The sequence below is a fragment of the Protomyctophum parallelum genome, assembly GCF_964188405.1.
Source record: "Protomyctophum parallelum genome assembly, chromosome: 3".
Lineage (NCBI taxonomy): Eukaryota > Metazoa > Chordata > Actinopteri > Myctophiformes > Myctophidae > Protomyctophum > Protomyctophum parallelum.
In genome coordinates, this window is record NC_139698.1 from 6505027 (window position 1) to 6520644 (window position 15618).

Here is a 15618-nt window from a genome sequence, read left to right on the forward strand (position 1 = left end):
TCTGTCTCCACACTCTTTGTCCTCTCTCTGTCTCCACACTCTCTGTCCTCTCTCTGTCCTCTCACTGTCTCCACACTCTCTGTCTCCACACTCTCTGTCCCTGTGTCTCTCTGTCTCTGTCTCCACACTCTGTCCTCTCTGTCTCTCTCGCTCTCTCTACACTCTCTCTCTGTCTCCACCCTCTCTCTTTGTCTCCACCCTCTCTCTCTCTCTCTCTCTCTCTCTCTCTCTCTCTCTCTCTCTCTCTCCACACTCTCTGTCCTCTCTCTCTCTCTATCTCCTTGGTCCTGCCTTATCGCTGCTTGCAGCTATATCTTTTGATTGAGATTGTTCTTATTTTATTCCTTTTTATTTTATTGTACAGCACCTTGTAACAACTGTTTTGAAAGGCGCTCTATAAATACCTTACCTTACTAATTGTGTCTCTGTCTCTCCCCCCCTCCCCCCCCCCCCCTCCCTGTCCATCTTACAGGAGGAGAGCCGAACAGGGACGTGGAGTTTGGATGTTCCACTAAAGCCCCTCCCCCAGGCAGGCAGCCGCACACAGAGTTAATACTGGGCCCCCAACCTCATCGTCGCACGCCTCCCCTCTCCTCCCCCCCTCCTCCTCCTCCTCCTCCTCCCATGGACCAGAGAGCCAAGGGAGGTGTCCCCCCTCCTCGTCCTGCCACCTCCTCCTCCTCCTCCCCGCCCAGCGCCACCGCCGCAGCCGCCACTCCCCCCGAGGGCTCCGCGGATCGGCCGGAGCAGGAGGTGGAGAACGGAGGAGGAGGAGGAGGAGGAGGAGGAGGAGGCAGGAGGAGAGCCAAGCAGAAGGAGGGCGAAGAGGAGGTGGGGGGAGAGAGGAGAGGAGGAGGAGGAGGTGTGAGCAGCAGGAAGAAGAGGATGAGAGAAGGTATGTGGTGTGATTTGACCCACATGTGGTGGAAAGAAAGTACTTTTTAATACTTGGGTAAAAGTGTCATTACCGCGACGTAGAAATCCTCTTTTGCAAGGGAAAGTCAGGAATTCAAAAATGTCCTGAGTAAAAGTACAGAGCTACTGGTGTCAAAATGCATTTTAACCCATTCTGACCTGAGATCAGATTCATACGAGGTTTCCGCCGGAAACACACACTGGTCTGATGAACCCATTCTGACCTGAGATCAGATTCTAAAAATGTCAGTCGCTCTTCGATTTTTCAAAAATAGCAGACCTACAAGCTTGTATCGCGCCACTCGGTGGCGCGATATGAGCTTGTAGATCTGCTATTTTTCAATAGCTAAAGCATAACATGATGCCAACACCAAAATGGGTGCCCGTTCAGAATGGGTTAATACTTGGGTAAAAGTGTCATTACCGCGACGTAGAAATCCTCTTTTGCAAGGGAAAGTCAGGAATTCAACATTTTCCTGGGTAAAAGTACTGGTGTCAAAATGCATTTTAATGTAGCTATAAACAATAATATGTCACATTTTCTGACCTTGTTTTTTTTTTAACTATAGACTAAAATGATAGGGAGGGACTAGTGGACGAGAGATCCAGTAGTAGTCATTTTACACTTTGTTGCATGCTGAAAATGGCAGGCAAATAGCAGCTCACAGCGCGTCGACATGTTGTAGAGCAGAGCAGGGCCGGCCCGTCCTACAGGCAGAGCACGCAGCCGCCTAGGGCGCCATGGGGGGGGGGGGGGGGGGGTTGTGCCACGGCCCAGGCCATAACTCATATATTTGACCAAGTACAGTGTTTTAGGACTATTTGTTACTACATATACCAATACAAAACCTATACACGACCCAGACATGGGCGGGTGACATGGTCTAGCCCATGCCCACTTAGCCCATACATAACCTACATAGGACAAAAACATGGGTGACCAGTTCTAACCCATGCCCACTTAGCCCATGCATAACCTATATAGGACCCAGACATTGGTGACCAGTTCTAACCCACGCACACTTAGCCCATATATATCCCACAAGAAACCCAGATATGGATGACCAATTCTAACCCACGTCCACTTAGCCCATATATATCGCACAAGGGACCCATACATGGGTGACCAGTTCTAACCCATGCCCATTAAGCCCATACATAACCTATATAGGACCCAGAAATGGGTGACCAGTTCTAACACACGCACACTTAGCCCATATATATCCCACAAGGGACCCATACATGGGTGACCAGTGCTAACCCATGCCCACTAAGCCCATAAATAACCTATATAGGACCCATACATGGGTGACCAGTGCTAACCCATGCCCACTAAGCCCATAAATAACCTATATAGGACCCATACATGGGTGACCAGTGCTAACCCATGCCCACTTAGCCCATATAAACCCATAAGGGGCCCAGGTGTTGGTGACCTGTTCTAACCCATGCCCACTTAGCCCATAAATAACCCACAAGGGACCCAGGTGTGGATGCCCAGTTCTTACCCATGCACACTTAGCCCATACATAACCTATATAGGACCCAGACATGGGTGACCAGTTCTAACCCATGCCCACTTAGCCCATATGTAACCCATATGGGACACAGACATGCGTGCCCAGTTCTAACCCATGCCCACTTAGCCCATATATATCCCACAAGGGACCCATAGATGGTGACCAGTTCTAACCCATGCCCACTTGGCCCATTTGTAACCCATATCGAACCCACAATATTTGCCCAGTTCAAGCCCATGCCCACTTAGCCCACATAGAACCTACCTGGAACCCAGTATATTTGCCCAGTTCTAGCCCATGCCCACTTGGTACCCATAAACACACAGGCACCCCATATGGTGCCCACATGGACATGTTAGCTGGGAAATGTGAAAAATGCAGCAATTTCCTGATTTGAATGTCGTTTTTGCATAATTTATGCTAATTATGCTAATTAGGAAAGGTTGTATGACTTCACAATGGTAACAGATGATTTTCTGGACATCACAAACATAGACTTAGACTCTTAGATCACCTTTATAAGTTACCTAGAAGCAAAGTTATTGCCATTTCCGTTTTTGGCAATTCTACTCTAATTATGCTAATTACACATGCAAAACCCAACAGAAAAAATTGGAGACATGTTTTTTTTGGTATTCTGGGAACCCCAAGAATCAAGATATACCTGTCTCCAAAAATTTACATTCCAAAATCACGGGCATCAAAATCTGATACTAAATGTAAGCTTTCATTATGATGTATTGTTCATTGAAATTATAAATCTTTTGACTAAAATGTGACTATGACTAAAACTAAAATCAAAATGTGCTGCCCAACAAAAACAACAAACGCTGAAACCGTTTAGTTGCGTCTCGACACATTGGTGTGGTTTTGGGCTTCAAGCCAATCATTTGATGACCAGCAGTGGTTCCCTATAAAGGACACACATACAGTAAGCCACATTCCAATACCCAAAATCTCAGCCACTCACTCACTCGCTCACTCACACTAGCTCACTTCAGCATGGTGGGGTTACGATGAAATTGGTGACCTGCTGAAATATGTGACAATCGTGTAGACATCACATAATGTCAGTGTCCGAATGCAAATCGTTGCAGTTTGTTCATCAGCAGAGTTCAACCTAGCGGTATTTAAAGACCTCCATTTAAGTTGTGTGAAGTCCACAAGATGGTCACGTATTTCAGCAGGTCACCAATTTCACCATAATTTGCCATGTTGGAGTGAGCGAGTGTGAGTGAGCGAGTGTGAGTGACCGAGTGTGAGTGAGCGAGTGTGAGTGAGCGAGTGTGAGTGAGCGAGTGTGAGTGAGCGATTGTGAGTGACCGAGTGTGAGTTACAGAGTGGCCCAGATTTTGGGTATTGGAATTTGGCCATAGGGTTTCGGGTAGGGTAGGGTGTCGATCTAATGACAGTCGGACCAATAGTAGCCCTGATGAAGACCGTATAGGTCGAAACATGTCGGTTCAATAAAGTTTTCCTCCTTTTAACATCAAGTGTGCCCGGATCTCCGCTTTGTTCTATATCGATGTGTTATCCCGATTGATCCCAGGAGCACCTTTTTACTATTTTTACTATTTTTATACCTTTTACACCTCCTGAGCACCTGGTTGCCTCCTGGCCTCTGCCTGGACCAACAGTAGGTCGGAAACTAAAGCCTGTGCTATCGTGATCTCAATTCTCGAGGAGGAAAATGCGAGATTCTCACGTTGGAGCAAAGAATGGTGGTTCAGGTTCAGGTTCAGGTTTATTTGTCATTTGTATAGATACAGAGTATACATACAATGAAATTTGTTTTGCTCAGAGCACTCACAGTCTTACATACACAGGATATAAACAAACATCTATAGTGCAAGAAAAGACAAAAAACAGGAAAAGAAAAGTGCAAGTGAAGTGAAGTGCAATACAGTTCAAGGTCAGCTATTCAGCAGCCTGACTGCCTGGGGGTAAAAACTGTTACTGAGACGGGTGGTACGAGATTTGATGCTCTGGTAGCGTTTTTTGGAGGGGAGTAGTTTGAACAGGGTATTTGCGGGGTGGCTGGTGTCTTCCATGATGTTATGGGCTTTTTTCATACAGCGAGTGGTGTAGATGTTATGGAGACTGGGTAATTCTGTAGTGCCGATGATTTTAGCTGCTGTGCGACTCTCTGCAAACACAAACCTTTCTAATGGTTCTCTCTGTGTTCCTCCACCAAGCCCACCGCGACCGAGGGGCCGTGCTGGAGCTGCTGATCGAGGAGAGGTGCCGGGGGGGGGGAGGTACCCCCCCGCGCGCCACGCGCCACCGGGGTCCGAGCAACCACCACGCGGCGGCGCCGCTCCCCGTCCCTGACCCCGCCCCTGACCCCGCCCCCACCCCGACCGCTGCCCCCCTCGAGGTCAACGGTGACGAGGACGACGAGGACGACGGCGGCGCGGGCGTGGCCGTGGCCGTGCGTTCGTCTCCGCCTCAGACCGCCGCCACCGCCACCAAACGCACCAAGAAACCTCCCAAGATGCTGGAGAGCTACGTCTGCAAGCACACCTCCATACGGAACGCCTACTCCTCCGTCCGCACCCCCTCCTCCTCCTCCTTCTCCTCCTCCTCCTCAAGGTCAGTGTTGCTTAGTTCGTTTTATACTTTAACCCATTCTGACCTGAGATCAGATTCACACGAGGTTTCCACTGGACACACACTGGTCTGATTAAGCACACATTACTGTTTTGCTTAGTCTTCATTTCCGCTTCTATATCTGACTTTTTGTTTCATCCCCATACACCGATTCAAACTAACGCTGTTTCGGCGCTGTAGTGCCGAAATGATTTCGGCTCGTCGGAAATTTTCAGTAGCACCGAAGAGCCGACTTTAAGACGGTATACCTACTACCCGCCCCCCCGAACCTCAAATGACGTCACATTGTAGGCTCTACAGAGCCGAACCGACTTTTATTCGGCTCTAAAATAGGAGTATGAATTGGCCCTTAGGCCACAACCCGGGCAGCGTTGGCCTAAGGGCGCCATGTGTCTCCCTGAGGGCGGTAGAGCTTTAGGTAGCAGGCGCCAGCCCAATGTGTAACATGAGCGGAGAACTAAAGGGGCGGTCTTGGTTTTTGTTGGAGGTGAAATTGATCTATAGACCCCGGTGTCTGCGGAGGCCCAACGAGGCCTATACAAGCGCTGCGATCACATTAGCGGGAGGCTGGATCGATGATTTATTACGCGCCGAAAATGCCTATTTCATCTAGTTTTGAGCCATATATAATGCCAATAAAGACGGCGTGCGTTTAAACAGCTGGATTGACGCCAATATTAATCTAATCTCGTTCTCTCGGGCATGCATGGCTACTTGTACGTGCAAAGGTACGTTTTTCTCGTTGTCGGGTTTCAAGGAGTTATTTTTTAGTTATGGAGGAAATTTTGAGTTATTACAGAGCGAGACAGCAGGAGCCTGCCTGCTCTTTAATTTGCACCATTTGCAACACCTGGGTGTGACTGAGACACCGCTTACTTCACACCGGGGGTGACATTTCCTATTTTTGTTTCAGTCGACTCCAACTAAGGTTTTTCCCAATTCCAGTGTTGGTTATTTCGTTACTTTTAAATGTCAGGGACAGAAGGAGGACCCGATCATAGAGTTTAAAAACTGTATAGAGGGTGACCTCATCATCAAACCAGGAAGTTATGCAGGAACGCCTACTGAGTGGCAAAGAATCCACACAGAAAAGTCCTGTCTGATTGCATTAACAGTTTGACTGTTTTTTACGATTAACCCGCATTTTAATCAACCCCCCTTCACTGCCGAGATTGTTGTATTACCTTTAGAGCATACGCTGAATTATTTGGGCTTTTAATCCGCGAAAATCCATCAAAAAAAGCTCCCGTGGTTTGTTATGATCTGTGTGTAGCATCCACCATCTTGGTGCACCCGGAAGACGCACACAAGATTGGTTTCAATGAGGCGTTGCACCCAATGCATTTCCATTGGCCTCAATTTCCCAGAAGCCCTAGCAGCCCACAGCATGTGACGATTTCCGGTTTCGTCATCACAGCGAAGGCATCCAGTCTCATACTCCGCGACGAAGACGGATTTTCTTTTGATTCATTACATTACGGCGGATTAAACGCATAAAACAAAAGGCGGGTATGTCCGATACGGCAGCGACATTAACCTGGAGTAATCCATTCCCGGCACGGAAACTGTTAACCCATTCTGACCTGAGATCAGATTCATACGAGGTTTCCGCCGGACACACACTGGTCTGATGAACCCATTCTGACCTGAGATCAGATTCTAAAAAAATGTCAGTCGTTCTTCGAGTTTTCAAAAATAGCAGACCTACAAGCTCGTAGCGCGCCACTCGGTGGCGTGATATGAGCTTGTAGATCTGCTATTTTTCAATAGCTAAAGCACGACATGATGCCAACACCAAAATGGGTGCCCGCCCAGTCAGAATGGGTTAAGCATGCACATACCCTCTATTTGATTGATTGATTGATTGAAATAATGTATTAACAGTTTGCAGAATTACAGTACATTTCAAGCACAAACTCAATACAAAGACTGTTAACTGTGAGTGGACGACCCAATTAAGCATTACACTTGTTTACAACAGGGTCCACATTGTTCAATTCATCAAAAACATTTAGAGACGTACAAATAGACACTTCTATATAGTTAAAGAACAGAACAGGAATTCATCATATAGGAAGCAAAAAGGGAAAAGATACATATACAGTGAGGGGAAAGGGGTCGGGGGGGGGGGGTTGGCGTAGGATGTAGACTAATTGCATGTCAAACTGGGGGTCCTTGAAATTTGAACGGGTTGAGATCGAATCACTGCTAGAGCCGTAAAGATCTTCTCTTATGGGGGTCTCTGGCATATATTTTCTAATGGGGGTCTCTGGCATATATTTTCTAATGGGGGTCTCTGGCATATATTTTCTAATGGGGGTCTCTGGCATATATTTTCTAATGGGGGTCTCTGGCATATATTTTCTAATGGGGGTCTCTGGCATATATTTTCTAATGGGGGTCTCTGGCATATATTTTCTAATGGGGGTCTCTGGCATATATTTTCTAATGGGGGTCCGTGGGCTAATTAGTGTCAATTTGGGGGTCCTTGGCATGAAAACGTTTGGGAACCACTGACTGCACCAGGTGCTTTCTTGTGCCTCGCGCTCCGTGTGTGTCTCAACCCTGCATGCCACTTCTCCTTCAGGACCTCCTCCAACTCAGCCAGGACCTCCTGCACCCCAAGCAGGGCCAATCACAGACCGGGAGGAGGAGTTAACGTTAACGCCCCCGTCAGAGCCAATCACAGACCGGGAGGAGGAGTTACCGCCCCCGTCCGAGCCAATCACAGACCGGGAGGAGGAGGTGGTGGAGGCGGAGATAAGGCCGGAGGAGGACAGCAGGACAAGGTTGGAATAGTTTGGAATTCTTTAATTTTAGTTTAGTTTGACAGACACTCGTTACTATTACTTGCATCAAGACAACTCTTTTTAGTGTATACTGTACATATTTTACAATATGACATTTTTCTCGTAGCTCTCAAGCTTGTAGATCTGCTAATTTTGAAATATCGTGAAAATCTTTGAATATATATATTATTTGACAGTGAACATTTTTAACTCAAATATTTGCTTCTTGGAGAACAACATATTTTCAAATGGGGGGTCAGCGGCCAATTAAATATAATTTTTGGGGTCCTTGACATGAAATAGTTTGAGAACCACTGATTATAGTAGTAATATAGTAAATCAACAAATCCCTCCAAGCCAATGACGTTATCTGCGTAGTAGACGTACTGCCCTGTCAGTACGTCTTTTTATAACAAAATATTGCAATTGTTTGACATTTTTTTATTATTTTTATGTAATCTACCAAAAACCGGCCGAAACCCGCGCGGTCGTGCACTATCGTGCACGCGCGCCGTCTCTATGTGATCCGCGGCAAAAAATGTGATATTTTGGGATGTTTCTGGCCGTTTTTAAGCTTAATCTGACTAAGTTATGACAAAGCTAATGTTAGTTTAGCAATCCGGACGGCCAAGCTATAAGCTAGGGGTCAAATTAGCTTCCTTTGTTTACCTCGTTTGACAGGAAGTGATTTAGCCAGATTTAACACTTTTGTCAAAATCAGAATAATGGAACGTTCCTGCCATCAGGTGGAACTTCTGGGTATTACTTTGAAATCGAAAGTAAAACTTGATGTATTGTATTTAGATCGCTGATCCCTCTTATTGCATTAAAATGACGAATTAAGAAATGGGGCATTGGCCAGCATTGGCCAGATTTGTCGACTTTTTGAATGGCAATCGAAAAATGTGAGATATGACCACAATGTCACGAAATGTCTCATTTTATAGCTCCAAGTCACTACTTTACAATGAAAAAATAATTATGATTATAGCTTGTTCCATCGTTTACTTATAAGCTTTTTAGTAGACCTTGGTTTCAGTGATAAGTCAAACCAAGGTGTACTAAAGTGCTTATAAGTAAACGAAGGAACATGCTAGGAACATATTTTGTTTTTCGGTGTAAACTAGAGATGTGCAGCTTTAAAATGAGATATTTCGTGACATTGTGGTCATATCGCACATTATTCTATTGTCATTCAAAAAGTCAGCCAAAGCTGGCCTAAGGCACAATAAGATGTTATTAAGGTTGGCAACTTGGCCATTAGTGGGTTAATGGGTTAAAGGACAACTTTAGTTTTTTTCAACCAAGGTTCATGTTTTAGGTTGTTATTAGAGAAACTAAAAGGTGAGTGTTAATTTTCTTTCATTTGCTGCTTTCTTTCGTTTTTGCGATTTTAGCAGTTTTTGACAGGGGGGCGGGGGCATTCGAGCATGGGGCTAAATATGTATTTTTTTTACAAAATATTATGGTGATTTATTATTTTATTATTTACTATAGTCCTAATAAACCCCAAGAAATTACATCTGGCCACAAAAGATCACAGGATCTATTGAATGTGACAAACTGACATATTGAGCCTATACACACAGTATAAGCCTTCCCCCAGTAGGCTACCTTCACATTCAGTAGATCCTGTGATCTTCTGTGGCCAGATGTAATTTCCTGGGGTTTATTAGGACTATAGTAAATAATACAAAAATAAATCGCCATCAAATTTGGTAAAAAAATACATATTCAGAGCTGCCAACCTGCACACATTTTGTGTACCAACCACGCAATTCTAGGTGTCTATATGCCTAGAATTGCGTGGTTGGTACACAAAATGTGTGCAGGTTGGCAGCTCTGCATATTTAGCCCCATGCTCGAATGCCCCCGCCCCCCTGTCAAAAAGAGCTGAAATCCCTAAAACGAAAGAAAGCAGCAAATTAAAAAAAATGTACACTCATCTTTTACTTTCTCTAATAACAACCTAAAACATGAACCTTGGTTGAAAAAAACTAAAGTTGTCCTTTAACTAATACTAAACCTTGCAGCTGGAGGACGACCACCACCACGACGGCAGCCCCCGAACACGGGAAGAGGAGGGGGAGGAGAAGGAGGGGGAGGGGGAGGTAGGAGGAGCCAGCGAGCAGAGCCACGCCCACATCGCCACAGTGTCTTCGCCTCCGTCGTCACAGCGGTTGTCGTCGGCAACGCCCCCCCCGCCTCCTCCTCCTCCTCCTCCTCCTCCCGCCCCGGCCTCAGCACCTGTCGCCCTCAACCAGCAGGTAACGCACGCATGCACGCATGCACGCACGCACGCACGCACGCACGCACGCACGCACGCATGCACGCACGCACGCACGCATGCACGCACGCACGCACGCACGCATGCACGCACGCACGCATGCACGCACGCACGCATGCACACGTTGTCTCATTAGCCAGGGTTCCTTTTTTTTTTTTTTTTTTGATTTTTTTTTTGCGGCTTACGCCTTTTATTGATTTTTTTAAGGGGCAGACAGTAGGCTGACAGGAAACGGGAGAGAGATGGGGGGATGACATGCAGTAAAGGCCGTGTCGGGTCCGGGAGTCGAACCCGCGGCACACTGCGACTGGATTACCAGTCCGGTGCCCAGACCGTTACGCTACGGCCTGGGCCGCCAGGGTTCCTTTTAATCAGACCAGTGTGTGTGTCCAGTGGAAACCTCGTATGAATCTGATCTCAGGTCAGAATGGGTTAAGTGGAATTGTCCTCGGGTATAAATGGATTAATTAAACATGACGTCAGGGGCCGCTATGCTCGATAACAGGCTTGATAAGCCTAAAGCTTATTGATAACGGGTACTCAATAAGCTTGTTATCATATTTGTTATGGGTTATCGAGCTCCATCCCTACTTATTAGTGAGCCTCAGCTCTTATATGCTCCAATACTATGTGTAACTAGAAAAACCACCAGGATAGGAATGTAGGACATTGCAGCTTGCCTTCATCTGGTGGTTGGATAAAAGGGCACCAAAAGTAAATTAGAGGTAAAAACACTTTTCGGCCAGTTATAGCGCCACCTTGAGGCTGAGTTGAAATTGTTCATGTGGCATTTCTTCCTCGGCCTAGTGGGAATGTGCGTGCACAATTTCACGGAAATCACGCGATGTGTTCATGATTTGCAGCATTTTGTTTGAAACTGAGCACTCCTGTGAACTTTGGAAGCCAATCTTAACCAATCAGGATGGAGTGTGAGAAATCTGAAAGACCGGTTTCGTTGAATGGCTCTAGAGAGACTGTGTACCAATTTGCGTGATGTTTGGACAAAATCTGTAGGTGTACTGTGCAAAAACGCCTCCTGGTGGCGCTATAACAGGCCGTTCTGGAAATTTTGGGGCAGAGGTTCATCTTGGCATCCAGGGAGTGTGTGTGCAAAATTTGGCATTGACCGGGTTAACGGTGCCGGAGATTAGCTGCTCACGGACACACGGACGGACGGACACACACACACACACACGGACGGACGGACGGAGTGCAAAACATACTCTCCCCCCATGCCTTCGGCCTGGTGGAGACAATAATAATAAGGTCAGATAACTATATACGAAACCTGAAGCAGTGCCTTCATTCATTTGCGTAAACACTATAAATAGTGCAACAGTTCACAACAGTGACGTCAACACCTGATATATATATATACACACACACACACACACACACACACACACACACACACACACACACACACACACACACACACACACACACACACACACACATTGATAGAGATAGAGACAGACAGACAGACAGACAGACAGACAGACAGACAGACAGACAGACAGACAGACAGGTGTACTGCTTCAGATGAATGAAGGTGTCACAACAGCAGGCCAGTCTTCATCAAGGCTCATTTATAACAGACAGCACAGGTGCATCTCTCTCTCTCTCTCTCTCTCTCTCTCTCTCTCTCTCTCTCTCTCTCTCTCGCTCTCTCTCTCTCTCTCTCTCTCTCTCTCTCTCTCTCTCTCTCTCTCACACTCTCACACTCTCTCTCTCTCTCTCTCTCTCTCTCTCTCTCTCTTTCTCTCTCTCTCTCTCTCTTCTATTTTTACTTCCCCTCGACTTCTCTCTACCTGCTCTCATTTATCTCGCCCCTCCCTCTCTCTCTCTCTCTCTCTCTCTCTCTCTCTCTCTCTCTCTCTCTCTCTCTCTCTCTCTCTCTCTCTCTCTCTCTCTTTGTATTTATCCTCTTTCTGTGTCAACCCCATTCCTGTAACCCCCCCCCCCCCTCCACCCCCCCTCCACCACTCTGCCCTCGTTTCTCCCTGATCGAGTCACCCTGTCCTCAATATCTCTCTCTCTCTCTCTCTCTCTCTCTCTCTCTCTCTCTCTCTCTCGACGGTCAGAATAAAGACACTTAAAGTCATTGCGTCCTCACCACACTCGAATGCACGCACACGCACACGCACAGGTGCCCTTGTCCTCCTGATCATTGAATTGTCATTCCCTGCTCTACTAATGGGATTCCACAGGTGGTGCGTAAGCGCGTGCGTGGCGCGCTGCGCGCGTGTGTATCAAGCGCATTTACTCAAGTACTGTACTTAAGTACAATTTGAGGTATGACTTAAATTACTGGAGTATTTCCTATTTTCAGCAACTTTACCTCCACTACATCCCAGAGGCAAATATTACTACCACTTCAAGTCGGCCATTTGAAAATAGCCGATCTCGACCCTGCACAGCGAGACCGCAAGGACACCGCGTGGTCTCAGAAATCTCCTCTCACTGGCTTTCCGCGGGCAGATATCCCAGCGACAAATTAGTTAAATGAGCTCTAACTACTGAACACATCCACGATTTTTCCCCCGAATGCACAACGAACGAGTCTCTCATTACCAACGATCCGGTGTGCATATGTTAGCCAAGAGCGCCATCACATATAAAATACTCAAAAACTCCTCTTTGGCAGTCTGTGACTTTGGCCAAAACTCGCCCAAACTAGTCCTTGGCAGTCTGTGACTTTGGCCAAAACTCGCCCCAAACTAGTCCTTGGCAGTCTGTGACTTTGGCCAAAACTCGTCCAAACTAGTCCTTGGCAGTCTGTGACTTTGGCAAAAACTCGTCCAAACTAGTCCTTGGCAGTCTGTGACTTTGGCCAAAACTCGCCCCCAAACTAGTCCTTGGCAGTCTGTGACTTTGGCCAAAACTCGCCCAAACTAGTCCTTGGCAGTCTGTGACTTTGGTCAAAACTCGCCCAAACTAGTCCTTGGCAGTCTGTGACTTTGGCCAAAACTCGCCCAAAGTAGTCCTTGGCAGTCTGTGACTTTGGTCAAAACTCGCCCAAACTCGACTTTGGCAGTCTGTGACTTTGGCCAAAACCCGCCCAAACTAGTCCTTGGCAGTCTGTGACTTTGGCCAAAACCCGCCCAAACTCGACTTTGGCAGTCTGTGACTTTGGCCAAAACCCGTCCAAACTCGACTTTGGCAGTCTGTGACTTTGGCCAAAACTCGTCCAAACTCGACTTTGGCAGTCTGTGACTTTGGCCAAAACTCGTCCAAACTCGACTTTGGCAGTCTGTGACTTTGGCCAAAACCCGCCCAAACTAGTCCTTGGCAGTCTGTGACTTTGGCCAAAACCCGCCCAAACTCGACTTTGGCAGTCTGTGACTTTGGCCAAAACCCGTCCAAACTCGACTTTGGCAGTCTGTGACTTTGGCCAAAACTCGTCCAAACTCGACTTTGGCAGTCTGTGACTTTGGTCAAAACTCGCCCAAACTAGTCCTTGGCACAGTTGGCAGTCAAAGTAAGAAATGTGAGTTGTTCTGGTTATTGAGTCGTATTGTGTGTGAGTTGTTCTGGTTATTGAGTCGTATTGTGTGTGAGTTGTTCTGGTTATTGAGTCGTATTGTGTGTGAGTTGTTCTGGTTATTGAGTCGTATTGTGTGTGAGTTGTTCTGGTTATTGAGTCTTATTGTGTGTGAGTTGTTCTGGTTATTGAGTCTTATTGTGTGTGAGTTGTTCTGGTTATTGAGTCTTATTGTGTGTGAGTTGTTCTGGTTATTGAGTCTTATTGTGTGTGAGTTGTTCTGGTTATTGAGTCTTATTGTGTGTGAGTTGTTCTGGTTATTGAGTCGTATTGTGTGTGAGTTGTTCTGGTTATTGAGTCTTATTGTGTGTGAGTTGTTCTGGTTATTGAGTCTTAATGTGTGTGAGTTGTTCTGGTTATTGAGTCTTAATGTGTGCAAACAGTGAATGTTTATTTTGTTGTTGTTGTTGTTCAGATGGAGGTGGCTCCTCCTCCTCCTCCTGAGCGGACCAGGAGAGACAGACCGGGCTCTCCCCTCCAAACAGACCCCCTGACCTCCTCCTCCTCCTCCAGCCCACCTCTGGGTCAGAAGGGGTTGCTGACCAACGGGTCTGTCTCCTCCTCCTCCTCCTCCATGGCGCCTTCCTCCTCGCCCGTCTTCACGCCGAAGACGGGCGACAAAAACGTCTTCCACAGGTACGGCCAACGTCTCCTTAGTTAGATCGGTGGCTCTTGAGCGTTTTCGTTGCCAAGGACCCCTGTCTATTTTTTTATTTATTTGCATTGTAATCCCCATAGGGAGGATCTTAGATCGCCCTCATATAAGAACTGTGTTTGAAAAAGAAACCAATCATTCCGGCCGTTTCCCCTCATATGGATATGAATAATTAACCGACTGAGAGAAAATGCTAATGTTACTGCTGCCAAATTAGTTTGTTTATCATTGGACCACAATTCTTCAAATTTTTAAGACGACCCCATGTTATTTTCAATAGAGAAATTACTTCCGCAAACCAAGGTGATGAGTGAGTGACGTCAGGACTTTGGCACTCTATTCAGTATTTAAGTCCGACGTCATGTTGTAGTGCTATGTTACGTCCGGGTCCAAGTGGCACCAGCTCCCGTCCGCATCCCATTGTAAATAGAATATCTAAACGCGTGAATCTTTTTAAATTGACGTTATTTTTCAGAAAGGAAGCCATATAGAGGGTTAAAATGGGTCCTAATGCTTCCAACTCGAGTACAATTATTAATGTTTTGTACAAGTGTCCATGACAACAAAAATATATGATGTGGAGACAATAAAGACTATTATTATCATTATTATTGAAGGTGGCAACAGTCCATTTGCTCGGTAAAATATTTCGGGGGATATTTAGAATGTGTGCAGGCTTGAGTATGTTGAATCTAGTTTGCATTAATGAGGATTTAGTTGACACAATAAAATAAAATGGCGATAGTATTCCATGTGGGGCAGACGGCCTGTCACAGCCAGATTTTGGAGAGCAGCAGCTTTGTTGTTGCGGGAAAGCGGTAAAATGAGACTTTCGTGGTTGTTTTCGTCTCAGATTTAGTCTGACGGAGCGTCACAGTATAACTCCATGGGGACACAAAAGCGACACAAAAGTAGGACCCGGAAGTATCTCAGGAGGGGGCGCTCACGTCACAGCTAAAATACTGAATAGCAGGGTTCCCCAATTCATTTTCCTCAAGGGCCATATTTTGACTACGGTACCAGGCTGGGGGCCGAGTCGGCACGCGCGAGGTTGAGGTCTTGCCCTGAAATTAATGATCAGGGCAAGAGCCCATTTGAAAAGGACCCCCAGTTTGACATGCAGAGGCTACTGACCCCCATTTAATGCCATTTATAGCTGGGACCCCCCCTTCCGCGGGCCACAAGGGGGCGCTCCGCGGGCCGCAGATGGCCCGCGGGCCGCTAATCGCTAATTGGGGAACCCTGCTCTATAGTGTTCCAATTAATGTGACAATTAATCGTCAACAAAGATGTTTTGT

At 46.5% G+C, this 15618-nt stretch overlaps 1 protein-coding gene across 1 annotated transcript in view; it reads left to right on the forward strand.

The window, feature by feature from the left end:
- LOC310855655 (uncharacterized protein) overlaps nt 1-15618 on the forward strand; it is a 44077-nt gene that overhangs the window by 26602 nt on the left and 1857 nt on the right. The window contains exons 2-6 of the mRNA XM_083760755.1: nt 473-895; nt 4631-5027; nt 7633-7834; nt 9868-10101; nt 14081-14301. Coding sequence (XP_083616881.1) covers nt 625-895; nt 4631-5027; nt 7633-7834; nt 9868-10101; nt 14081-14301 — 1325 coding nt within the window. The 5' untranslated portion in view covers nt 473-624. The remainder of the gene's footprint in view (nt 1-472; nt 896-4630; nt 5028-7632; nt 7835-9867; nt 10102-14080; nt 14302-15618) is intronic.